Source organism: Saccopteryx leptura, chromosome 6 (genome assembly GCF_036850995.1).
Source record: "Saccopteryx leptura isolate mSacLep1 chromosome 6, mSacLep1_pri_phased_curated, whole genome shotgun sequence".
NCBI lineage: Eukaryota > Metazoa > Chordata > Mammalia > Chiroptera > Emballonuridae > Saccopteryx > Saccopteryx leptura.
Window position 1 is genome coordinate 132,643,296 of NC_089508.1, and position 26,491 is coordinate 132,669,786.

The window sequence follows — 26,491 nt, forward strand, 5'->3', positions numbered from 1 at the left end:
ACCCCTGCACCTCCCCGCCTCTGCAGCCCTGACTGGCCACATCAAGCCCCTCACCCGCCCTCACTTGGCTCAGCATGATGCCTCTGTGATTGAGGCACTCTTCTCTCCTGAAATGCCCTTCCTTCATTGTTCAAGGCCCAGGTCAAACACGGACTGTGGGGCACATGCCACAGTGTCCCCTGTTGGACTCTTAGCAGGGTGCAGGAGGGATAAGACACGAGTATCTTTGTCTTCCCAAAGCCTGACAAAAGAGGACAGAACAGGGATTTGGGAATGAACGTGTGCCTCACTGAGGGAGTTCCTCTTCTGGCCATCACTGGCTCTCAGGGGCTGCAGGGATAGCTGGACGACTCCTACATGTAGTTTTCTATTCAATCGATTAACATGAAACCAGGTCTACAGATAAGTGTACTAAGTAAGTGGAGGAAGTACCTTACAGCAGAATATATGCAAGTAAAATTTAAAACAAAACCTATCTACCTAACTGGGCCCCTCAAGCTAACACCCCATTTTTCTGCTCCCCTTCACAGAACTATGAAGAACTACCTAGACTCAGTGTCTCCATTTCCTACCACCTGTCCTTTCCTCATCCAACTTCAAGGCTTCAGTTCCAATCCAGCCACCAAGATTGTTCTCCAAAGTCATTAAACAACCTCCATTTTGTCAACTTCAAGGATCGGGCCACTTTTTTTCCCCTTAAGTTTCAGTGAGTTTCTGATTTTTGAAAAACGTTTATTTAAAATGAGTCTTAGCTATTTCATACCTCTCCAAAACCCCAACCCGTCTGCTTTCTCCCTTTGGCTGATAATCTCACTTTTTAATTAATTAATTGATGGCCCTATACATTGGCTCATTGGATAGAACAGCGGTTCTCAAAGTGTGCACCCTAGAAGATTTCCAGGTGCACCCTATGGTATTCCAGAGAAATATGTGCCTGTTGGGGACCAAAACACCAACAGGGTTTTTGGAGTTTAGATTTTTGGGGGACAGAAGTGTGGGAAATTGGCTGTAAGCTGACAGTCTGCCCCCCCCCCCACCTCACTTGCCTGATTAGGTTGCAAAAGGCTATTAAGCTGTGGTGCTGTAATTTACACTACCCCCAATGTTCCCCAGAAAGACTGGAGGCAAGTTTCTTCTATCTTTTGTTTGGTGTAAAGTTAAGATGATTAAGGTGGGGGTTTTCTGCACTTAACACAAGAGTAAAAAGAGAGGAATTCTTCAATGTATTGATGAGGAAATGAGAGTTTGCCTTTCAAATATATGCCCAAACATTGAAGAAATCTAAAAAAAAAAAAAATGAGTCTTAGGTCTACAACATAGTGATTAGAGATTTCCATACCTTATGATTTACACACCCCGTGATTACTTTTATAACTGACACTTTTATTTGCAGTCCTTGATTTCTCATGTCACTGAACAGCTTTTCACATTTGATTATTTTGTTTCCTCTTTGAAACATTTGTGTCTTTTGTCTGTTTTCATGTTATCGGTCATTACTCCAATTGGCATTACATTCTTAATCCCCTTCACCTTTTTTACCCATCTTGCCGATCCCTTCCCATCTGACAACAACTATCAGTTCTCTGTAAGAATCTATTAGTTTATTCTTGTTCTATCTGTTTATATTGTTTAGATTCCATATACAAGAGAAATCAAATGGTATTTATCTTTCTCTGATTGGCTTATTTCACTGATCATAATGCCCTCTAGGTCCATCTATGTTGTTGCAAATGGCAAGTTTTTATTCTTTATGGTTGGGTAATATTCCACTGTATACAGTACCACAACTTCTTTATCCATTCATCTATTGATGGACATGTAGATGGCATTCACATATTGGCTATTGTAAATACTGCTGCATAGGAGTGCATATGTCTTTTTGAATTAGTGTTTCAGGTTTCTTTCAATAAATACCCAGAAGCAGAATTACTGAGTCATATGGCAGCTCTACTTTTAATTTGTTGAGGAACCTCCATACTGTTTTCCACAGTGGCTGTACCAGTCTGCAACCCCACAAAAAGTATATACGGTTCCCTTTTCCCCACATCTTTACATTTTGCTCCTCAGGGGAACCTCAGAAGCCATACTTGTACTTGTTAATCTCCACACTGTAGATGTGGGAATGAGTCTCCACCCCTCCTACCTCTCTAATAAGTTCCAAGATGATACTGATAATGCTGCTTCAGAACTACTTTGAGAATCAACATATTTGATTTTAGAATATGCACGATAAAAATGTAGAGGTAAACACCTACCAAACTAGTGTAGAATATATAATTTACAACCCAAAGAAGAAGAAACAAAGGAATAAAGAAAAATTCCACAGAAAGCAGGAAAGTAGAAAACAAGACAGAAATAAATATAATATTTAACTGATCACCATGAATTGAAAGGGATAAAAGAACAGATGGTCAAACTAAATAAAAAACAAAGTTCTGTTATATGCTGAATTTATTATAAAGATGTAATAAATAAGGCAGTCTAGGCAATGGCACAGAGATAGCAAAATGACCAGTGAAACAGAATGGAAAACCAAAAACCAACCCATACATGCAGGGAATTCTGATAGACGGCATACGTGACATTGTAGATCATTAAGAAAAGGACACACTGCTCATTGAATAGAACCGGGATGACTGGTTAGCCATAAGGGAAAAAATGAAATTGGATTCCTACCTCACACTGTACATAAAATTCAATTTAGGATTAAATACTTAAATGTGAAAAGCAAAATTTTAAATCTTTAAAAGAAAACACAGAAGTAAGGAAGAATTTCTTAAACAATACAAAAATAGCTAAGCAGAAAAAAAAGATTGGTAAATTCAACAATCTTAAAATCAAATCTGTCCATTAAAAGACACTGTAAGAAAGTGAAAAGAGCCTGAGTGGATAGAGTTTCAGACTGGGACACTGGAGGACCCAGGTTCGAGACCCTGAGGTCGCTGGCTTGAGCAAGGGGTCACTCGGTCTGCTGTAGCCCCCCCCCCCCCCCCCCCCCCGGTCAAGGCACACATGAGATGCTGCAATGAAGAATTGATGCTTCTCATCTCTTTCCCTTCCTGTCTGTCCCTATCTATCCTTCTCTCTGTCTCTGTCAAAAAAAAAAAATACAAAAAAGTGAAAATATAAAAAGCTTGAAAAAATATTTGTAACACATATAACTGAAAAGGAATTAAAATTCAGAAGAGATAAAGAACACCTGCAAATCTGTAAGATGACTGACAATGCATTAAATAAAGGCAAAAGACACAAACACGTCAAAGAGGAAACAAAATGGTCAAACATGAAAAAGACGTTCAGCAATATTAGAAATCAGGAGACCATAGGTGAAGACTACAATTTACCATTTTAAAGCCTCAGACTGGCAAAAATTAAGACACTGACAAAATCAATGTCAGAGGATATGTCTAAAAAATTTTTATATTCTGCTAGTAGTACAAATCCTAGAAGAGTACACAGAATATATTTTTTAAAAGCTCAAAAAAAACAACATACATATGATAAAATTATTATTTTTTAAAAGCACAGAATCAAAAATCTGTGCCAGTGATTACAGGGAGTGGGAATGACAGAAGGCTGAGATCAGGAGAAGCATTTCAGTGGATGCCAGCTAGTAATGATGGCAGAGTTCTTGGACTGTGTGTGTATGAGGGGTGGTCTTAAGTCTACTCCTTAGTATTAATATGCTTTATGACTTACCTTCATCACTTTAGCTTGTGTGTGTATTCATACACACACGCATTTTTCCATTCTTTGGTATGTATATAATTAATAAGGAAAAAAATATGACTAAAAGGAGCCAGTTGATATTGATTGCAATTAGAACCATTTCCCAGTCCAATACTTACTGGTCCAAGGTCTTATAATAAATGTCCAGGTCCTTGTTCACAAGCTCTGTTGTCCTCATAACAATCATCATTTCTCTATACTTTTCTTCAGCATCTCGAAATTGAGGCTCTCGAAGTTCTTTCTTAAAGCGAATAATTTCTTCCTCATAACCTCTCTGTCGCCCTATTACCAAACTGTGATTTCTTTTTATATTGTCTATTTTTTCTTCCAAGTTCTGATGTTCACTATAAAAGGGAATGATAAATGAGGACCATTTTTAGCTTTTAACAGCTTGAAGTGGAAAAGCCAGATCTCTAAGAGAGAGAAATATCACTTATCATTCTCCTTTATCACTTATCATAGCAATCAGCATATAACAGAGTCTCCCTGCTTTTTATTTAAGGCTTCAGTACGAAAGAAAACTTCCTCCCAAATCCCTTGAAGATTTAGCACCCTCTTATGCGCTAAACAGTTGATTTTTGTGTGCTGAATAAAGAACTCTCATAACATGAGAGCACTGAGAAGGTTCCTGACTTTTAGACACAAAGTAGAACACCCTTAATGAAAAATATTACACATTCACAAACTTCTGTGAATGGAGAGTATACAAACACTGAAAAGTTATTGAATGACAGGTGTTATAATTTTGTTCACAATGTCAAAAACAAATATAATTTTATATCAATTAAACAATTAATTTCTATAGTAATACCTGCTAAAAGTTTGTACTCCCTCTATGAAAAAATTCCTCACACAAGTGAACAAAAGCCTGACATTGACCAAAAAAAAGTAAAATCCCCAAACTCTTCTAAAACCTTGGTAGATAATACGGAATTTAACATGTGCTTTAAGAATTTTCATTCGTTAACAATTAATTATTATTATTATTATTTTTTTGGTATTTTTCTGAAGCTGGAAACGGGGACAGACAGTCAGACAGACTCCCGCATGCGCCCAACCGGGATCCACCCGACACACCCACCAGGGGCGATGCCCTGCTCACCAGGGGGTGATGCTCTGCCCCTCTGGGGCGTCCTCTGTTGCGACCAGAGCCACTCTAGCGCCTGGGGCAGAGGACAAGGAGCCATCCCCAGCGCCCGGGCCATCTTTGCTCCAATGGAGCCTTGGCTGCGGAAGGGGAAGAGAGAGACAGAGAGGAAGGAGAGGGGGAGGGGTGGAGAAGCAGATGGGCGCTTCTCCTGTGTGCCCTGGCCAGGAATTGAACCCGGAACTTCTGCACGCCAGGCTGACGCTCTACCACTAAGCCAACCGGCCAGGGCGGTTAACAATTACTTATTAAGCACCCTCTTATGTGCCAGGCACTGCCGTCAAGTTTATGGGCATCCTTACAGAACTGGCCTATGTTTTGTTTGTATTTCTGTTGAGTTCTGGTTGAAGAAGTTTGAAAAAAAGCAGTTGTACTTGGAAGTCTGAATGGATGTAAAAAACACTGTTATGTTCAATCACAGAAGGAATTATAAAAATATCTTGTTTTGATCTTCAGTAGCAAAGAATAAACTATTTCATTTAAGAGTTTCTACTAAAAGCTTTACTTTTTCCAACTTGCTCCCGAGAGCACTGATGCTAACGCGTTAAAGAGCTGAAACTTGGGAGCTAGGACACCTGGGTCACATTCCTGGATGCATCACAATTCCCTGTGATTCTGTTCTGGATCTCAGTGTCCTAATGTATAAAAAAATGAAGAAGCTAAAGATGAAGAGCTCTTCCAGTTATAAAGTCTATTTCTTCATTATATGAAACAGATTTTAAATAGCTAAACCACTTGTAATGTTTTATAAATTAAATTAAAATTTCAATTTACTATATCCTTTAAAAAAACCTAAAGCATTCTTTGTTTCAGATGTCTGTATAAAGACAAGAAGACAAATGAAAAATTTACACGGAATGGTTGAATGAATGAGAGACCTGTTTAACCAAATGAGGTAGTTCAAAAGTGTATTTGGTGAGCACAACCTTTTTATACCAGTCCAGTGCCTTAGCATGACTGGGCTCTTACAGAATTCCTAAGGCAAAGAACTCTAAGGCAGACAAGGCAAGAACAAAATCTCTTCTGTCACAACAGGAAGGTAGAAGCTGTAGTTGCCACTAACAAAACCAGATGTAAGAAGAATCAAGGTAATCTTCAAAAAACAAATATCAAAACCTTCCTGGCTGTCACATAATTACAACTAGGACCATCTAAAATGGGTCTCCAATGCCAAATCACTTTGGCAATACTACAGACTGCACAAGCTCTGACCCAGGCGGAGTCCACAGGCCATCTATTCTTTTAGCTTGGTACCATTATCTTATAAAGCAGGTTAGCAGAAATCTGGGGACTTGGCATTTTTTTTTTTTTTTTGTATTTTTCTGAAGCTGGAAACGGGGAGAGACAGTCAGACTCCCGCTTGCGCCCGACCGGGATCCACCCGGCATGCCCACCAGGGGCGATGATCTGCCCCTTCTGGGCGTCGCTCTGCCGCGACCAGAGCCACACTAGCGCCTGAGGCAGAGGCCAAGGAGCCATCCCCAGCGCCTGGGCCATCTTTGCTCCAATGGAGCCTTGGCTGCGGGAGGGGAAGAGAGAGACAGAGAGGAAGGAGGGGGGGGTGGAGAAGCAAATGGGCGCTTCTCCTATGTGCCCTGGCCAGGAATCGAACCCGGGTCCCCCGCACGCCAGGCCAATGCTCTACCGCTGAGCCAACCGGCCAGGGCCGGACTTGGCATTTTTAATCCTGCCTATCTACTGCAGTATAAGTATGAATTTTATATCACTTCTTCAGTCATTTAATTCATAAGGCCTTGAAATGTATTTGTATAAAAACTGTCCACCGGCCCTGGCCGGTTGGCTCAGTGGTAGAGCGTCGGCCTGACGTGCGGAAGTCCCGGGTTTGATTCCCGGTCAGGGCACACAGGAGAGGTGCCCATCTGCTTCTCCACCCCTCCCCCTCTCCTTCCTCTCTGTCTCTCTCTTCCCCTCCCACAGCCGAGGCTCCATTGGAGCAAAGATGGCCCGGGTGCTGGGGATGGCTCCTTGGCACTGCCCCAGGCGCTGGAGTGGCTCTGGTCGCAACAGAGCGAAGCCCCGGAGGGGCAGAGCATCGCCCCCTGGTGGGCAGAACCTCGCCACCTGGTGGGCTGGGTGGATCCCGGTCGGGTGCATGCAGGAGTCTGTCTGACTGTCTCTTCCCGTTTCCAGCTTCAGAAAAATACAAAAAAAACAAAACAAAACAAAACAAAACTGTCCACCGTCCTTAAGTCTCAAGGGACACTTAGGCGAAAGGCTTAAATCATTAAAAAAAAAAATTCAATTTTCTTCATAATTCAATAATAGATCTTTAAAGACTATTTTAAAAACATACTTTTTCATTTGTAAAACCTTCATTTGACCCATTTCTTTCAAATGTTGTTTTCTTTCTTCTTCGACTTCTTTTAGTTCTTCATTTCTTTTTCTTAACGTAAGGTTATCCTGCAGCCATCTTTCTTGTATCTAAATGTAAATATTAAATCAGTTAACAAAATGATCAAATTACCAACATGTGACTCATAGCAGGCAACTGTTGACAGGTAGTGCTAATTCTGCCTTACTTAGAATCATGTTAAACTCAAGAAAGGGAGAGTAAGTCAGGGTGAAGGATCCCTTAGCTTGGGCTAATCTGGATGGCACATATACACACAGAACAGAAATTTACATGATGAAATAAAAAACTATAACTAAATATGCAATGAATCACCTTGCACAGGAATACTGATCTAAAAGATCACAAGACAGCAATACTACCATCAAAATCTCCCCCACCCTTATTTTTTTTGCCTAGTTGTATTTGTCTCCTAACATGTGTCAATACTGTTAGACACTATTAAGTATGTCAGATAAGATCCTTACCTCCAAGCTGACAAATAATAATCATACAAGATAAGTAAGTGCCACAAAAATAGTAAATATGTATTTACTTGATGCTTTCATGGCCACTGAACTGAACTGAAAGTTTAAAAAGTGGGCTGTTCTTACTTGCCATTACGTCTGATAAGGGGTTAATAACCAAAATTTATAAAGAACTTCTAAAACTCAACATAAGGTAAACAATCCAATAAAAAAAGGGCAAAGGACTTGAAGAGACACTTCTCCAAAGAGGAAATACAGATGGCCAATAGGTATATGAAAAAATGTTCAACGACCCTAATCATCAGAGAAATGCAAATTAAAACCACAATGAAATGCCACCTCACACCTGTCAGAATGGTTCTCATTAACAAATCAGCAAACAAGAGCTGTCGAGGGTGTGAAGAAAAGGGAACCTTCCTGCACTGCTGGTGGGAATGCAGACTTGTGTAGCCACTGTGGAAAAAAAAGGTATGGTATTTCCTCAAAAAATTAAAAATGGAACTGCCTTTTGACCCAGCTATCCCAGTTTTAGGAATATATCCTAAGAATCTCAAAACACTGATTCAAAAGAAGAAATGCACCCCTATGTTTATTGCAGCATTGTTTATAATAGCTAAGATCTGAAAACAGCCCAAGTGTCCATCAGTGGACAAACTGAATGAAAAAGCTGTGGTACAAAAAAAAAAAAGCTGTGGTACATACACACAATGGAGTACTACGTGACTGAAAAAGAATGAAGTCTTATCTTTTGTGATGGCATGGATGGACCTGGAGATTATTATGCTAAGTGAAATTAGCCAGGAAGAGAAAGACAAATATCATATGATCTCACTTCCATGTGGAATCTAATGAACACAGTGAACTGAGGAATGTAATAGAGGCAGAGGTGGGGTCACAGGGAGCAGAGGAACAGCTGTCAGAGGGAAGGGAGATGAGGGGGTAGAATCAGAGATGGTGAAGGGATTAGTGAAATTATATGATATATACATAATACATAGATACAGATAACAGGACAGCACATCACAGAGGGAAAGGAGGGAGGGGGTCAGGGGGAAGGAGCCAAAAGGGGTGTAATGGGGGACCATGTTGTTGGGGGGTGAGGGTGTTATATTGAGTGGGACACTTGAATCCATGTTAACATAATAAAATTTTTAAAATTATTTTTAAAAAAGAGGACATATTTTAGAAAAGCCAAGCTGGTGTTATAATAGGACTGGCTTCTGGCAAAAGACTTAATATTTAGGCCTTTAAGGAGATATTCAAGTTTTGAAAGTACTTGTTTAAATGTGGTTTCAAGAAGTTAGGAGTAATAAGTTAAAGAAACTGGATGAACTTTACATATGACTTTGTCTTGAATTCTTATAAAAGTAGTTCTACAATCAAATACGACAGTTAAATAATCACAAAGATGTTCATCTTAGTGTTATTTGTAGTGGTGAAAAATATGAAAATGATTTTCATATCCAACAAATAAGTGAAAAATAAAAATTAAGTTTCTGAAGAACTCTTAATGGAATTGATAATGCTTATTGATTATGCTTATTGTTTAGAATATATACACATATATGCATAGAAAAACCCTAAGAAAATTCTGTATAACAAAATGTTAACAAAGGATTTCACTACTAAAAGTGAGTTCTAGTTTCTTGTTTTTGTTATCAGAATTTCTACAGTGAGCATGTAACATTTTTATAATAAAAAATTTTAAATGAACATTACTACTATGAAGAATTTATATCTAACATTCATATTAGGAAAATTAATGCAATGTTACTTAAATATAATAAATTGTTATTCTAATTTTGGGGTAAACTTTATTCCTGTGCTTGGCAAGTCTAAATATGTTTGTGGTAACAAATAAATAAATAAATAAATAAATAAATAAATAAATAAATGCAAGCCAGCTTTAAAAGGTGACAAGCACACCAAGTCTTTGAAGATTCTACAAAGCATGTGGTGACTAGTACTATCTACAGGTACAGCTATCTCACATTTTGCTTCAAAAGGACAAATAAAGATGGCATTATTTACAATAAACAAAGTTGGCTGTTCTTATTGAGCTGTTTGTCCTTAAAAAGACCTAATCATTTAGCAGTAACAGCAGCAACACAATTATTTCAGGTTTCCCAGTGACTACAATGGAGTATATTGTCAAGACAAACATTAAGAAAAAAAAATTGTAAGTTCTTTGAAATTTAGACAAATAATTTTCCTGTAGAATCAATGTTTGGCCATAAAAGCCTGACTATAGAAAACTCATCACAAGTCCAAAATCAAGACTTCTGAAGGAGGGAGCTAAGACTCTCCTTCAATAACCCTTTCAGCTGAGATAAACTCAGAGTCATGTGGGAAGTGGGAGGGAGAGGCGGATTTTCACAGTATCTTGTTGCCAAGAATAAAGGCACAGTCACCAGGGAAAGTGCACTTGGGAGGTGGGAGAGGCACAGGACTTTTCTCACATGTTTAGTGTTCCTAGCCAACTTGCCCACCTATAAATCACAATTTTGAGGGTTTTCCCCCAAACTGTCATCAGTTTTCCTGGAAATAATATAAATATATACTCACCTATTAAAGGCAAAGGTGACTAGAATAATAGGATTGTAAATGTCCTTTTGTTGCCAAGACATCTTAATGTACCACTGCAGTTGCTGTGACTCTCTTAAGATTCTTCTATGGGAGACTGTCCTTGTACTTTATCCTTACCAGGAATAAGAAATCAGGCTATTGCTTGCCTTCATCTAATATTATATAACACTGGAATTTGCTTTCATGACCACATGAAATAACTTCATTTCTTAAAAATTTATTTTTCTTTATTTTTAGGTGAGAGGAGGGGAGATGGCAAGGCAGACTCCCACATGCACCCCGACCGAGATCCACCTGGCAACCCTATCTGGGACTGATGAGGGAGTACTGAGCTATTTTTAGTGCCTGAGGCTGTCATGCTCCTACAGAGCTATTCTCAGCACTCTGGGCCACGTGTGCGAACCAACAGAGCCACTGGTTGTGGGAGGGGAAAAAGGAGAGAAGGGGAAGAGGGAGGGGGGAGAGCACATAGTCGCTTTTTCTGTGTACCCTGACTGGGAATTGAACTCGGGATGTTCATATGCCAGGCCAATGCTCTATCCACTGAGCCTCCAGCCAGGGCCACAAAATTATTTTTCAATTATAGTTGATGTACGATATTAGTTTCAGGTGTACAATGTAGTTATTAGACATTTATATTAAGAAGTGATTATCCCCATAAGTCTAGTACCCACCTGGCACCATAAAGTTATTACAATGTTATTGACTATATTCCCTATGTTATACTGTACATCCCTGTGACTGTTTTCTGTGTGTGTGTGTGTGTGTGTGTGTATTTTTCTGAAGCTGGAAACGGGGATAGACAGTCAGACAGACTCCTGCAAGCGCCCGACCGGGATCCACCCGGCACGCCCACCAGGGGGCGATGCTCTGCCCATCTGGGGCATCGCTCTGTCGCGACCAGAGCCACTCTAGCACCTGGGGCAGAGGCCAAGGAGCCATCCCCAGCGCCCGGGCCATCTTTGCTCCAATGGAGCCTCGCTGCGGGAGGGGAAGAGACAGAGAGGAAGGAGAGGGGGAGGGGTGGAGAAGCAGATGGGCGCTTCTCCTGTGTGCCCTGGCCGGGAATCGAACCCGGGACTTCTGCACGCCAGGCTGACGCTCTACCACTGAGCAAACCGGCCAGGGCCCCCTGTGACTGTTTTTATAAATGGCAATTTTCACATCTTAATCCTATACCTGCTTTCACCCATCCTATCTCCCACCTCATCTGGCACCCATCAAAATGTTCTCTGTATGAATTTTTGTTCTGTTCATCGGATTCCGTATATATGTGAAATTATAAGGTATTTGTCTTTCTCTAATTTCACTCAGCAGAATATCCTCTAGAGGTCCATCCATGTGGTTGCAAATGGGAAAATTTCCCTCTTTGTAGGGCTAAATAATATTCCATTGTATATGTGTCCCATATTTTCATTCATCTATTGATGTATACTTAGATTGCTCCTATAGCTTGGCTGTTGTAAATAATGCTGCAATAAGCATAGGGATGCATGTCTTTTTAAATTAGTGTTTTGAGTTTCTTCAGATAAATATCCATAAGTGGAACTGCTGGGTCCTTTGGTGTTTCTTGTTATAACTCAGTTTTTTTTCAATCTACAGTGTGTACGTAAAGTCATGGTGCACTTTTGACCGGTCACAGGAAAGCAACAAGAAGATAGAAATGTGAAATCTGCACCAAATAAAAGGAAAACTCTCCGTTTCTGTAGAATGATGTGGCAGCATGTGCGCATGCGCAGATGACATAACACCGTGTATACAGCGGAGCAGCCCACAGCCATGCCAGTCGAGATGTGGACAGTACAGAGGAAAGTTCAGTGTGTTCTGTGGCTCGCTAAATTTGAATCCGTGATCAAAGTGCAACGTGAATATCGGTGCATTTATAACGAAGCGCCACCACATAGGAATAACATTACTTGGTGGGATAAGCAGTTGAAGGAAACTGGCAGTTTGGTGGAGAAACCTCGTTCTGGTAGGCTATCAGTCAGTGACGAGTCTGTAGAGGCTATACGGGATAGCTATTTAAGGAGCCTAAAAAATCTGTGCGTGAGCCCACATCGAACTGCACTGACTAGATATGAAACTGGGAGAGTTCTTTTATTTGGTGCAGATTTCACATTTCTATCGTCTTTTGTTGCTTTCCTGTGACCGGTCAAAAGTGCACCATGACTTTACGGACACACTGTACTTGTATAAAATATCTTTTTCCATCCCTTTACTTTTATTCTGTGTGCATCTATCAATTTAAAGTGGGTCTCCTGTAGGCAGCATATGTATGGGTCTTTTTTTTTAATCCATTCAGTCATCCTATGTTTTGATTGGAGTACATTGTTTACATTGAAAGTAATTATTATTTTTTGTGACAGAGAGAGAAACAAACAGGAAGGGAGATGAGAAGCATCAATTCTTCATTGTGGTTCCTTAATCTCCTTAGTTGTTCATTGATTCCTTTCTCATATGTGCCTTGACTGGATAGCTATAACAGAGCAAGTGACCCCTTGCTCAAGCCAGCAACCTTGGGCTCAAGCCAGCCAACCATGGGGTCATGTCTGATCCTATACTGAAGCCAGTGGCCTTGGGGTATCAAACCTGGGTCCTCTGTTTCCCAGTCCAACACTCTATCCACTGGGCCACTACCTGGTCAAGGTGCAAGTAATTATTGATAGGTATGTAAGAACTGCCCTTTATGAATTATTTTGATTGTTTTTGTAGTTCTTCTCTGTTCCTTTCTTATTCTCTTGCTCTGTTCTATGTTGATGACTTTCTATAGTGTTGTGTTTGGATTCCTTTCTATTTCTTGCATATCTCTTGTAGATATTTGGTTTGTGGTTAACATGTACTTCATATATACCAAGCTAGATTTTGGATAATCTATTTTAAATTGATGGACATTTAAGTTCAAACATCTAAAATCACTACAATTTTTACTCACTCCCTCCATATTTGTTTTATTATTTTTTACTTTTGTTAGTGTGTGTATGCCTTGATTTACTGTTGTAATTACACATGATCTTTCTACTTTTGCCTTTTAACCTTTGTACTAGATTTTCAGTTGTTTGACCCACTGGTTTTATTGCTTACCTTTGTCAGTGACAATATTTTTCCTCTCCTATATTTTCTTACTCATATTTTTGATCTTTTAATTTTCTTCTAAAAGAAGTCCCTTTAATATTTCTTGTAATACTAGTTTGGTGGTGATGAAGTCTTTTAGCTTTTACTTGTCTGGGAAGTTTTTCATCTGTCCTTTGGTTCTAAATCAGTGGTCCCCAACCCCCGGGCCACTGACCAGTACTGGTCCGTGGGCCATTTGGTACCTGTCCGCAGAGAAAGAATAAATAACTTACATTATTTCTGTTTTATTTATATTTAAGTCTGAACGATGTTTTATTTTTTAAAAATGACCAGATTCCCTGTTACTTCCGTCTAAGACTCACTCTTGACGCTTGTCTCGGTCACGTGATACATTTATCCGTCCCACCCTAAAGGCTGGTCCGTGAAAATATTTTCTGACATTAAGGGGACCACTGTTCTAAATGATAGCTTTACTGGGCAGAGCTGTCTTGGTTGTAGGTTCTTTCTTTTCATCACTTTAAGTATTTCTTGCCAATACTTGCAATTTCTGTTGAGAAATTAGCTGACAGTCTTATGGGAGCTCCCTTGTAGGTAATTAACTACTTTTCTCTTGCTTTTAAGATTCTCTCTTTGTCTTTAACCTTTTGTATTTTAATTATAATGTGTCTTGGTGTGGGCTTCTTGGGTTCATCTTTTTGGGGGTTCTGCACTTCCTGGATTCATATGTCTACTTCCTTTCCCAGGTTAGAGAAGTTTTCAATCATTATTATTTTTTCAAAATATTTTATTTACTAATTTATTAGAGAAAGGAAAGAGAGAAAGGGGGTGGAGGAGGAGCAGGAAGCATCAAATTGTACTAGTTGTTTCTCATATGTGCAAGTAAGCCCAGGGTTTTAAGCCAGGGACCTCAGCATTCCAGGTTGATACTTTATCCACTATGCCACCACAGGTCAGGTTTCAGTCATTTTTTTAAAATAGGTTTTTATTTTTATTTATTTTTTTAAATAGGTTTTTAATCCCTTGCTCTCTCTCTTCCCTTCTGCTACCCCTATGATGCAAATGTTGTCCCAGAAGTCCCTTTAACTATCTTCATTTTTAAATTATTATTTTATTTATTTTTCTTTTTACTGTTCTGATTGGGTGTTTTCCACTACCTTGTCTTCCAGATTGCTGATTTGATTATACACTTAATGTAATCTGCTGTTGATTCCCTCTAGTGTTTTTTTTCATTTCACTTATTGTAATTTTCATTTCTGAGTGGTTATTTTATTTTCTGTTGAATTTCTCACCGAGTTCATCTTCCCCAGAGTTCACTGAGCATTTTTACACCCAGTATTTTGAACTCTGTATCTCTGATAGGTTGCTTGTCTCCATTTCATTTGGTTCTTTTTGGGAAGTTTTGTCCTGTTCTTTCATTTGGGATGTTTCTTTGTCTCTCATTTTGGCTGACTCCCTGAATTTGGTGTATGTATTAGATAGATGTATTTCCCAGTCTTGTAGGCTGGCCTTATGTAGTAGGTGTCCTATGGGGCCCAGTGGTGTAGTCTCCCTGATCACCTGAGCCAGGTACACCAGGGTGTCCCTTCAGTGGGTTGTGTGTCTTCCTGTCGTAGTTGTCTTGAATGCTGCTGGCAAATCAGTGAGTGGGTGGGAATGATCCTCAAGCTGATGGCTATGACTACAGTGGACAAGCTATTGTCTAGGGACTAACCCAATGGAGTAAGATTCATGTTAGCAGGGTTCTAGTGCCTGCCAAGTCTGCCATTTGGGTATATCATTTGTTGAGCTGGTTGGGTGCTTCTCTGGTGTAGCCTGAAACTAGCCAACAGGTGTGTTAATTCTGGGGTATCTTGTGAGGGGCTCTATTACAAGCCAATGTCAGCTGCTGTTTGTGCCTTGTCTGGGGCCACCTGGTAGGAGCCACACAGTGATCTGTGGTTGATTGCTGTCTGTGCTGGGCTTGGAGATACCTGGGATTGGCTACACAGTGAACTGGGGCCAGCTGCCACTACAGCCAAGCTTGGGGCTGCTTAGTAAGAGATGCAAGGTACACCAAGGCCAGCTGCTGCTTGGTTGGACTTTGTGAATCTTTGAGAGACTTTATGAAAGTTTGCAGCTGAGGCACACTGCTTGTGTGGAAAAGCACTGAAAGAGGTTCTGGCTATGCAAACTGGGTGGGGTAGGGTCTCAGGGAATCACCAGGATGGGGCAGAGTGTTACCCAGGTTAACAGAAAGCTTAGATTTGGTATCTGCCTGCTGGCTGGGTGGGAAGAAGGCTCAATAGAGGAACAATGGCATCCACCAGTACATTAGTCCCTGGAGAGCTGATCTGACCCCTGCACCTCCAGCCCTTGCCCTAAAGCTAGTCAATTTAGTCCCTTCCCATGTCTCTGGAACTTTTTGAGCTTTGTTCCTGTGTTGAAACTCAGAGCGAGTGAGTCTGAGCTCAGGCCTGATAAGACCTGCAGCACCTGGGTCTCTAGCTGCCCGTTTTTTTTCTCAGACACAATACCCACTGGCTTTCATAGTAAGATATTATGGAGACTTCTCCTCCTAGCATCGGTGCCCTGGGCTGGGACCCTCACTCCTCAGCAAGGACTCCACAGCTGAGATATCCTTCCCAATTCATTTTTTTTTTTTTTGTATTTTTCTGAAGCTCGAAATGGGGAGAGACAGTCAGACAGACTCCCGATGCGCCCGACCGGGATCCACCCAGCATGCCCACCAGGGGGCGATGCTCTGTCCCTCCGGGGCATCACTCTGATGCGACCACAGCCACTCTAGCGCCTGGGGCAGAGGCCAAGGAGCCATCCCCAGCGCCTGGGCCATCCCTGCTCCAATGGAGCCTCGGCTGCGGGAGGGGAAGAGAGAGACAGAGAGGAAGGAGAGGGGGAGGGGGTGGAGAAGCAGATGGGCACCTCTCCTGTGTGCCCTGGCCTGGAATTGAACCCGGGACTTCTGCATGCCAGGCCGACGCTCTACCACTGAGCCAACCGGCCAGGGCCCTTCCCAATTCATTTTTAAAAATATTTTTATTGATTGATTTTCGAAAGAGGGGAGAGAGTGAGGGAGAGAGCAAGTAGGGTGAGGAGTGGGAAGCATCAATTGGTAGTAGTTGCTTCTCATATGTGCCTTGACTGGCAAGCTGGGGTTTTGAACCAGTGACCTCAGCATTCCAAGTCATAGCTTTATCCACCGCGCCACCACAGGTCAGGCTCCCTCCCGTTCTTAATTTCCACATTGTGGGTATGAGACCTGCCCATTCTGCACCTATTCCCCTCCTACCAGTCTCAATGTGGCTTCTTTATATTCTTAGTTTCAGGAATTCTGTTCAGCTCAAATCTCAGCATTATACTTTCAAAGTGGATGACTTTGGGCAAATTAGTTTAGTCTCTGAGCCTCAGTTTAACTATAACATGGTGATAGCACCTGTTATACAAAGCTACTGTGAAGATTAAATGATTTAATGTATGTAAAGTAATCAGCACAGTGTCCACCACAGTAATTGCTAGTAAAATGCCTCTGGGGTCAAATCTGATCTTGTACTTTATGCCATGAGAATTCTAATTACATTCTACAAGATGTCAAATATCAGAGAAAGGCAGAGAAGAAACCAGATGCAGTTACAGTACATCAGAATTGTTTTTCTATTATACTAGTAATTTGACAATGTAGGGTCAAGTTCTACCTGTTACTACTTTTTGACCTTGGGTAAGTTAGGTCACTTCCAGTTCCCATCACGTGAAAAATGTTTTAAATTTTCTTGGTTAAATACCTAGGAGTGAAAAAGCCTAGCTAGTTTTTTTATTTTTTTTTTATTTTTTATTTCTGAAGCTGGAAACGGGGAGAGACAGACAGACTCCCGCATGCGCCCGACCGGGATCCACCCGGCACGCCCACCAGGGGCGACGCTCTGCCCACCAGGGGGCGATGCTCTGCCGCGACCAGAGCCATTCTAGCGCCTGGGGCAGAGGCCAAGGAGCCATCCCCAGCGCCCAGGCCATCCCTGCTCCAATGGAGCCTCGGCTGTGGGAGGGGAAGAGAGAGACAGAGAGGAAGGAGGGGATGGGGGTGGAGAAGCAAATGGGCGCTTCTCCTATGTGCCCTGGCTGGGAATTGAACCCGGGTCCCCCGCACGCCAGGCCGACGCTCTACCACTGAGCCAACCGGCCAGGGCCCCTAGCTAGTTTTGATGGGTGCTTACCCTAACTAACTTTGCGCTCTAAACACTCAAATATTTATTTTAGGCTTCAGTTATACCACCATTTATGGAACCTCATCAAGGGATGACAAAAATGCTAATATACACTTTAAAAGAGTGGTCCCATGAAGTTTGCTGAAGATATGGTTTCTATTATTCTTTACCATGTCCTCCTTTCTGTGCATGCTTACGGAGACATTTTTCTCCAGTACAGCGAACTGGTTTCCTTTTAGCTTTGGGATAAGGTGAAACTTACCTATCTAATTGTGACCTCCTTTCTTCATATGACTACTAAAACCTTTGGCAAGAATATCAAATTTCATGGCCTACATTTTATAAGAAATAAATGCTTACATAATATCATCAATAGGTTTCACAACTTCCAGTGAAATGATATATAACAAAACCAATTTTACCACAGGCTCATTGCTATAAACATGAGTTAAGTTCCTAAATATCTCATCAACATTATAACAATGTTATTCAAGGACCTACTATACTTACTACTTCCTTGGTTTCATTAACTTTTTGTCCTTATTTCCACATTGTCTCATTTTCCCTTTAATTTAAAATGTTATTTGACATGGCTCTATATATATGTTAGTAAATAATTTCTGCAACAAGGTATGTTACAGCAAACTAATACAGCCAGATTCACTAAGTTTAGACCTTCAGCATGAAAAGGGTCACAGATTGGTAAATCTTACTCATCTTATGAGTAATGTATATGTATATATTAGGATATATTACTGATTTATAGACTGTGATTTAAAATAGGTTATCTTCATAAAAGATAACTTAGTATTTTGTTATATATGCATCATAAGTTTATGTAGTTGGTCAGCATATATTACATGGCAGATTTAATTTCTTTGACTGATATTCCTATATTTGAAATTCCTGGCACTATAGTCAGAGACCCTGAAAAAAGCTGATACAGCTAATCTTCAAAGAGATTTTTAAAAAAAAAAATTAAATTTAATGGGGTGATATTGATCAATAAGAGTACACAGGTTTCAGGTAAACATTTCTATTGCATTTGAACTGTTGACTGCATCTGTGTCCATCACCCAAAGTCAAATCATTTTCTGTTAGTTTATATTTGTCCCCCTTTACTCCTCTCCCCCAGTAACCACTTCACTTTTATCTATGTCCCTGAGTCTCAGTTTTGTATCCCACCTATGTGTGAAATCATATAGTTCAAAGAGATTTTTAACCACTACTTATATCCAAGTGATTAAAGCATTCAAATAGCAAATTTTGTTTAAAGCAGCAGGAACAAAAAAATTGTGTACAATTGACCCTTGCACAAGTTTGAACTGTGCATGTCCAGTTATACATGAATTTTTTTCCAAAAACACTTGAATACCTGTACTGTTTTTGACCCATGGTTGGGAATCTGAGGGTGCAGAACATCACCTGTATGCACTGAACTAGCCATCTTATATAGGGAACTTCAGCATCCTCAAATTTTGGTATCCACAGGCTGTCCTGGAACCAATCTTCCATAGATACAAGGAACAACTAAGTCTTGGGGGAATCAGAAGTTATACATGAAATTTCAACTGTGCAAGGTTGGGGGGAGTGGTTACTCCTAACCTCTGCATTGTTCAAGGATCAAGTGTAGTTTTTAAAGGTAGATGAACTGTCATGCTTGCAAAAGGCATGTTGAAGATAGTTTTTCTATGTGATTTTAATTATATTGTGGAAATAAATTTCTTTAACAGAGAAAATTAATGATATAGAAATTAACTAAAAGATTATCTAATATATAGGTATTTTACTTACAGACTTTAAAAAATATATTGTTACACCTCAATCAATTTTGTGTAATTTATCCTATGTAAAAATATGCTAGAATAAGGCCCTGGCCAGTTGGCTCAGCAGTAGAGTGTCGGCCCAGCATGTGGAAGTCCCGGGTTCGATTCCCAGCCAGGTCACACAGGAGAAGTGCCCATCTGCTTCTCCACCCTTCCCCCTCTCCTTCCTCTCTATCTCTCTCTTTATAGCTTTGGGACAATGTGAAGGCTCCAAGGCTTCATTGGAGCAAAGTTGGGCTGGGTGCTGAGGACGGCTCCATGGTCTAAGCCTCAGGCCCTAGAATGGCTCCGGCCTCAATGGAGCAACGCCCCAGATGGGCAGAGCATCACCCCCTGGTGGGTATGCCAGGTGGATCCTGGTCAGGAGCATGCAGAAGTCTGTCTGACTGCTTCCCTGCTTCTAACTTCGGGGGAAAAAAAAGCGAGAATAAGAAAAAATACAGATGTATATAGGATGTTTACTGCCACAGTTTGCAAAAAGAAAAAAGTAATCAAGTAAATTATAATACATATATACTACAAAATGAAATATTTTATAATCACTAAAAGGAATATTACCAATCTGTGAAATGAGTTTATATATAAGATTAAATTACATTAAATGAAAAAAGCAAGGTGCAGAATGAGTGGTATAATCACATCTGTAAAAAGTAAATGCATACACATATACACGTTATCTGTCTGCTGGTACATGAGTAAGAAACTCCTTTAAGAACAAAAGGCTATTAATGGTAATGACCTAGGAGTGAGATTGGGAATTCACAGAAAGGGAGGGAGAGTTCTAATTTTAGGATTTTAAGTTTTTACCAAGTGGATCTTTTATTGAAAATAAAAATGAATAAAAGGAAATAAAATAATGTTATTGGAATTGATATTCTCTACTGTTTGCATTTCTACTTACTGGACATATTGAAAATAGAAGTAAAAAATAAAGAATGTTATTGGTATAAGCGATACCAGAAGCCATGAGCAAAAAAAAGACCTACCTTCTGTGTATCAATATCTTTTCTCATGATTTCCATTTCCTTGTTTATCTTTTCTTTGTGATTCTCGCTTTCACTTAGTTGAGCTATTACTTTATTAAGTTCAGTTTCTTTTTGCTACAAGAAAGAAAATTCTTTAAGCATAAGAAATGAAAAAACATAAACAAGTTTTAAGTTTTAAATTACCTTCTTATAGTCGTCTTTCCCATCTTGAATATAATTCTCAATGTTTTTCACAAAACCATAAATATTTTTAACCTTCTCTTTGATATCATTCATCTGTGGAAAAATATTATTAAATACACACTGGTTGAGAATCAGGGCATTTAAGAACATTTATTTCCAAAGAATTATATTAAGGTAACAAAAACTTAATTGGAGAGCACAGTGAAATGCTGCCTTGGGTTCCAGTTTCCATCACCAGCAAATTATATTATCTCAGATAATTCCCTTCATCACCTATGGAACTGGATTAAATAGTCTCAATTCTCAACTTCTATTATAGATCAAGAAAACAAAGTGATTTAAGTTTAATTCTTATTCTAACAAGAATTTCACAAATCTGAAAATATTTTATCATGCTTTTAATTTCATGTGAAATAACAGTGTCCAACATGGTGCTCTGAACATAATGTTTAATATTTATATGTGGTAAGTAAACCCATAAATTAAATCTTACTTTATCCTGTGTTATTTTGTTGCTTGTATTTTTTCTGTAGATTAATTCTTCTTTTTCCTGCTGAAACTTCTCCATTGTTGTTTCCAAAGGGCTTATCTGCTCTTTAGCATCCTAAAAATATAAAAAACAAAGTCTTACATACATTCTGTTATCTTATTTCAGGCATCAGACTTAACAATCATAAAAGCACTTTCCCATGTATCAGGTCTTAAAAATCAACTCATTGCCTCTTCTAGCAACTCTATGGGGAAGGTAGCATTATTTTCATCCCATATTTCAGATAAGTAGACAGGCACAGAAATGATTTGTCCAGTGACAGAACAGCCAGTAAACAAAGGAGCCGTGATTCAAATCCCATCCAGCTTCAGAGTCTCTCAATTATTTGAATGTGTGGCTTCAGGTATAAGTTTTTAAAAGTCTGCAAGGGCCCATGTGAGCTCTTTGTGACCAAAGAATAGGAAAGTTCATTTATTCCAGGCCTTTTACAGATAGGAATAGGATTATAAAGGACACTTCTGTCTTTAAGCTTAGTTTACTAAGACTGGGTAGATTTTTTACAGGAAAAAGAAAAGTGTACTGTACACATTGATATCACTGACATGTGCACACCACTTTGGAAGAAAATGGGGTTTCAAGTAACAAACTAATTTGCTAATCAGAAGTCTGGCTCTCCTGGGTCCTCATTTCCAAGATGACTAAGAAAGCTAGGTGGTGGTAAAGTGGACAGAGCATTGCCTGGGGGCGCTGAGGACCTAAGTTCAAAACCCTGAGGTCGCTGGCTTGAGTGCAGGCTCATCCGGTCTGAGTGAGGAGTCGCAGGCTTGAGCGTGGGATCATAGACGTGACCCTATGGTTGCTGGCTCAAGCCCAAAGGTAGTATTATTTTATATCATACTTAAAGCCTCTGATAGTTTTTAATCCAAAAATACTTAAGTAACATAGAAACTATAGATTCAGTAATATATTTAGTACTTTCTGAATGTGTATAATTATGAAAACCTATTCAAAAACTTAATTGGTTGGGCCTTAGATTTGATTAATCTAGACGAGGGATTCCAAATGGGTTCCATTCCATGTGGCAGCTCAATGCCTGTTCGCTATCTGGGTATGGATTCCAAAACTACATCTGAAATCAAACAGAAAAAGTGCTGCGACTAAGGCAGTTTCTGCCATAAACATAGAGTCTGTAAATAAGACAATCCTCTTATGGAGGAATCCTGACCAGCTCTCCAATAAAGGGACAGTTACTACTAAATCAACTTGGCAGCCAGTTCTTCCTTATTATGACCAAAAAATCCTATCCCAGAAATCTTTACTATTAGTACACATTCTGTCACCAAGGAGCCACACAAAGAATTATTATAATACCATTTTCATTTTATCCTTACAACCATAATTCTAGCCATGATACCAATAAAAAACATTCCATACATTTGAACTAATTAAAAAACCAACCATGTATAGGCCCGGGCTGGTTGGCTCAGCGGTAGAGCGTCGGCCCAGCATGTGGATGTCCCGGGTTCAATTCCTGGTCAGGGCACACAGGAGAAGCACCCATCTGCTTCTCCACCCCTCCCCCTTTCCTTTCTCTCTATTTCTCTCTTCCCCTCCCACAGCCAAGGCTCCATTGGAGCAAGGTTGGCCCGGGCACTGAGGATGGCTCCATGGCCTCCACCTCAGGCACTAGAATGGCTCCAGTTGCAATGGAGCAAGGGCCCAGATGGGCAGAGCACCGCTCCCTGGTGGGCATGCTGGGTGAATCCCTGTCAGGTGCATATGGGAGTCTGTCTCTCTGCCTCCTCACTTCTCACTTCAGAAGAGTTAAAAAAATAAACAACCCCCCCCCAAAAAAAAAAACAGGTACAAATGTTCTTACCTTTATCTCTCTGTATAAGGACTGAGCTTCAGTGGATAATTCCACAGTCTGCTCCTCCAGTTGCTGACGACATTGTAAATTAGTGGATATCTGAAGTTTCTCTGATTTAAGTTCATGTGTTTTACTTCTTAGGTGTTGAATCTGTTCCTGCTGGTCCTGTATAAGCTTACGATTCAATTCAATCTTACTGGAAACTGCACAACATTATGGGCACAGTGATTAATGTCAGAGTACAGAAAATGCTATGACCAGCACCCTTCTAGTTTACAGGTCTATGGATTTCACAAAGACAAGTTTCTATGGGTCCCATCCACTGCAACAAAAGTGCTACTAGAACCTGTCTACCCCCTTGCCCCCCAAACCAGCTTTTTGTCTCCTCCTGGCCACTCAGAGATGAAGCTCATGGGGGAGGTATGATTGAAAAATAGCACAGCTCATCAGTATTCATCATTTAAAATCTGTCATGCAAAGCAAGGAAACAGAGGAGAGGTGATACTTTTGAGAAAAGAAAATGAATATATTGTGAGAAGAAGGAGTTCCTTGTCCACATAACAGGTGTGAGATTTATGGTAAAAAGTCTAAGCTGGGAATGCTGACGTCTTTAATGGGTATATGAGGAAATAGACTATATTACCTGTATCTAATTTGTGTTGTTTTTCTTGTTTTTCCTGGTTTACTTGTTGAACAGTTCTATCCAAGTCTATTCCTTGTAGCTTAGCTGCCTGTTGTGCAATTTTTCTTTCAACATCTTTAAGTTCCATCTTAATAATAAAACAAAGTTATTTCCTTTAGGAAACTTACTGCAATTTACAACTGCTTTCAGATATAATTTGAACAAAGTTTAATAGGATGAAAATGAAGTTAATTTTTAATAATTTTAATGCTGCAAGCAAAGGAAGCAGACTAAAAATGAAAACAAACAGGACTACTACCTATTTTTCATAATTTATGAATACTCAGGATGGGGAACTTTAAACAGGGTGTGTATTTGAATACCAGCTACTGTTATTACTCTCACACTTTACATGCAAACCACAGCAAAACAAGTTTTATTCTGCCTCAAACTATAATAAACATACCTGAAATCTCTCCATAATTGTAACATCTGTCAGAGACACTTTGGCACTTTCTTCTTCAGGCATGATTGTACCCAAGAGTGTTTCCTGTTCTTCTATGTCACTCTTTAGGCGCTGTATGTCTCTATTGACATTCTGCAGTTTGTTTCTTAATTCTGGTATTTCCTTCTCTTTCAAATCAATTATGCTTTGCCTTAACAGAAAACAAACAATTAAAAATAAGTTATTTTTGGGCCCTGGCTGGTTGGCTCAGTGGTGGAGCGTCGGCCTGGCGTGCGGGGGACCCGGGTTCGATTCCCGGCCAGGGCACATAGGAGAGGCGCCCATTTGCTTCTCCACCCCCACCCCCTCCTTCCTCTCTGTCTCTCTCTTCCCCTCCCGCAGCCGGGGCTCCATTGGAGCGGGGATGGCCCGGGCGCTGGGGATGGCTCCTTGGCCTCTGCCCCAGGCGCTGAAGTGGCTCTGGTCGTGGCGGAGCGACGCCCCGGAGGGGCAGAGCATCGCCCCCTGGTGGGCGTGCTGGGTGGATCCCGGTCGGGCGCATGCGGGAGTCTCTGACTGTCTCTCCCCGTTTCCAGCTTCAGGGGAGTGCAAAAAAAAAAAAAAAAAAGTTATTTTTGGCAATAATATCATTGAAGTGATATTGTATTCTTCTCAGGGCATCATATCAGTGGATACATGTCAGTATTTCTTATTACTGGAGATGTTAACTTATTCACTTGGTTAAAATGTTGTCAGCCAGATCCATCCACTGTAAAGTTACTATTTTCTTTTTGTAATTAATAAATATCTTAGGAGAGATACAGATTGAGACTATGTAAATATCCTGTTTCTCCTCAAACTTCTGCCTACTGATTTTAGTATCCATTGGTAGACTTGTTTGTAATAATTATTACTGTACTGTTTGCCAAACAGAGATATTCTACAAAGAAGTTAACTGATCACGCTCATTAAAAGTGTCAAGATCATGAAAGTCAAAGACTGAAGAACTGTTACAGACTGCAGGAGCCTAAGGAGAAATAACTAGATGCAGTGTTGCAGTGTGGGATCCCGGGTTGGATCCTAAAACAGAAAAAGGACATTCATGGAAAGGCTGCTGAGCCAGCGACCTTTGGGCTCAAGCCAGAGACCATGGGATTATGTCTATGATCCCATGCTCAAGTGGAAACCCCATGCTCAAGCTGGTGAGCCTGTGCTTAAGCCAGTGACCTTGGGGTTTCAAACCTGGGACGTTAGTGTCCCAGGCTGACATTCTATCTACTGTGCCACCACTGGTCAGGCACTTTCTACCAACTTCTTTATCTTTTATTTGACCTTTTTCTTTTCAAGATACTGAGTTATTTCTCTACCTTTTCATTTGCAAAGTACTGTTTTTGTCTCCTCACATTCTCCCTGTAGCCTGCAATAATCTGCTTTCATCCTTCATTATTGTATTCATTATCTACTACTGCATAACAAAATAGGCCAAAACTTAGCAGCTAAAAACAACACACTCATTTCTCATAGATATGAGAATCAGGTGCAGCTATCTGGGTACTCCTGACTTGGGTTTCTTGTTGAAGCTGCAGTCGAGCTAATGGCCAGGGCTGCAGTCATCTCAACGCCTGACTGCTAGAGAATCTGCTTCCAAATGGTCCACTAACTCACGTGGTTGTTTAAAGGCCTCTGGTCCTCACCAAGTGGGTCTGTCCACAGGGCTGGTGACAACATCACAGCTGGCTTCCCCCAGACCCCAGAAATAAAAAAGGGAGAGCAGGAGGCTTTAGTGCCTATATTACCTAATCCTGGCAGGGATATGCTATTGCTTCTGTCAAATTTTATCAGTTACAGAAACCAATCCTGGAACATGAACACAGAGACTGTGTATGCCAGGAGGCAGGGATCACTGGGGGCCCTCTTAGAGGCTAGCCACCACAAAGCACATCTTCATAGACCTTTTCCTGAAACTCTTCTTTGGTTTTTTAGGACTACAGACCCTCTTGGTTTTTCTGCTTCCACAGTTTTATTCTCATCTGTTCAACACATTAATTAAATCTAATTAAAATTAATCTATCTAATCTAATTAAATCTATCTAATCTAATTAAATTTAACTACTCTAATTAAGATTAATTTTCCTAAAAACACAATGTTGATTAGATCCTTCAGAATGGCTCCTCATCATCTGAGATATAACTATACCTGAACACACCACAGTCCTATCTTCCCAATGTATGGGAATCAATCCCTACAAATAACTCCCCAAACTCTAGATAACATTGCTATTGCAGCATGACGCACTCTCCCCGATCCTTTACACATACGGCCCTCATTTCCCTCTCCCCTTTCCTTTTCTTAACTGAGTTGAGGCGCCTTCCCTATGGTTTACATTCCCCTTCCTACTTTGTTCTCAAAATCCTTTTCTCACTCTTCCACTGGCTTCTTTAATTCTCCCTAAATAATGTATTTGAACTAATTATGTACTTTACTAAGCCCAGCTTTCTAA

The 26,491-nt window shown here is 40.3% G+C and overlaps 1 protein-coding gene across 3 annotated transcripts in view; it reads right to left on the minus strand.

Moving 5' to 3' along the window:
• The window catches only part of RAD50 (RAD50 double strand break repair protein), a 103,708-nt gene that overhangs the window by 16,214 nt on the left and 61,003 nt on the right, over positions 1 to 26,491 (minus strand). For all 3 annotated transcript variants that reach the window (XM_066344446.1, XM_066344445.1, XM_066344444.1), the window contains 8 exons: positions 24,012 to 24,201; positions 23,567 to 23,693; positions 22,933 to 23,126; positions 21,057 to 21,167; positions 20,564 to 20,656; positions 20,381 to 20,494; positions 7,191 to 7,318; positions 3,849 to 4,073 (listed from right to left, as the gene is read on the minus strand). In XM_066344446.1, the coding sequence (XP_066200543.1) occupies positions 3,849 to 4,073; positions 7,191 to 7,318; positions 20,381 to 20,494; positions 20,564 to 20,656; positions 21,057 to 21,167; positions 22,933 to 23,126; positions 23,567 to 23,693; positions 24,012 to 24,201 (1,182 nt within the window). The remainder of the gene's footprint in view (positions 1 to 3,848; positions 4,074 to 7,190; positions 7,319 to 20,380; positions 20,495 to 20,563; positions 20,657 to 21,056; positions 21,168 to 22,932; positions 23,127 to 23,566; positions 23,694 to 24,011; positions 24,202 to 26,491) is intronic.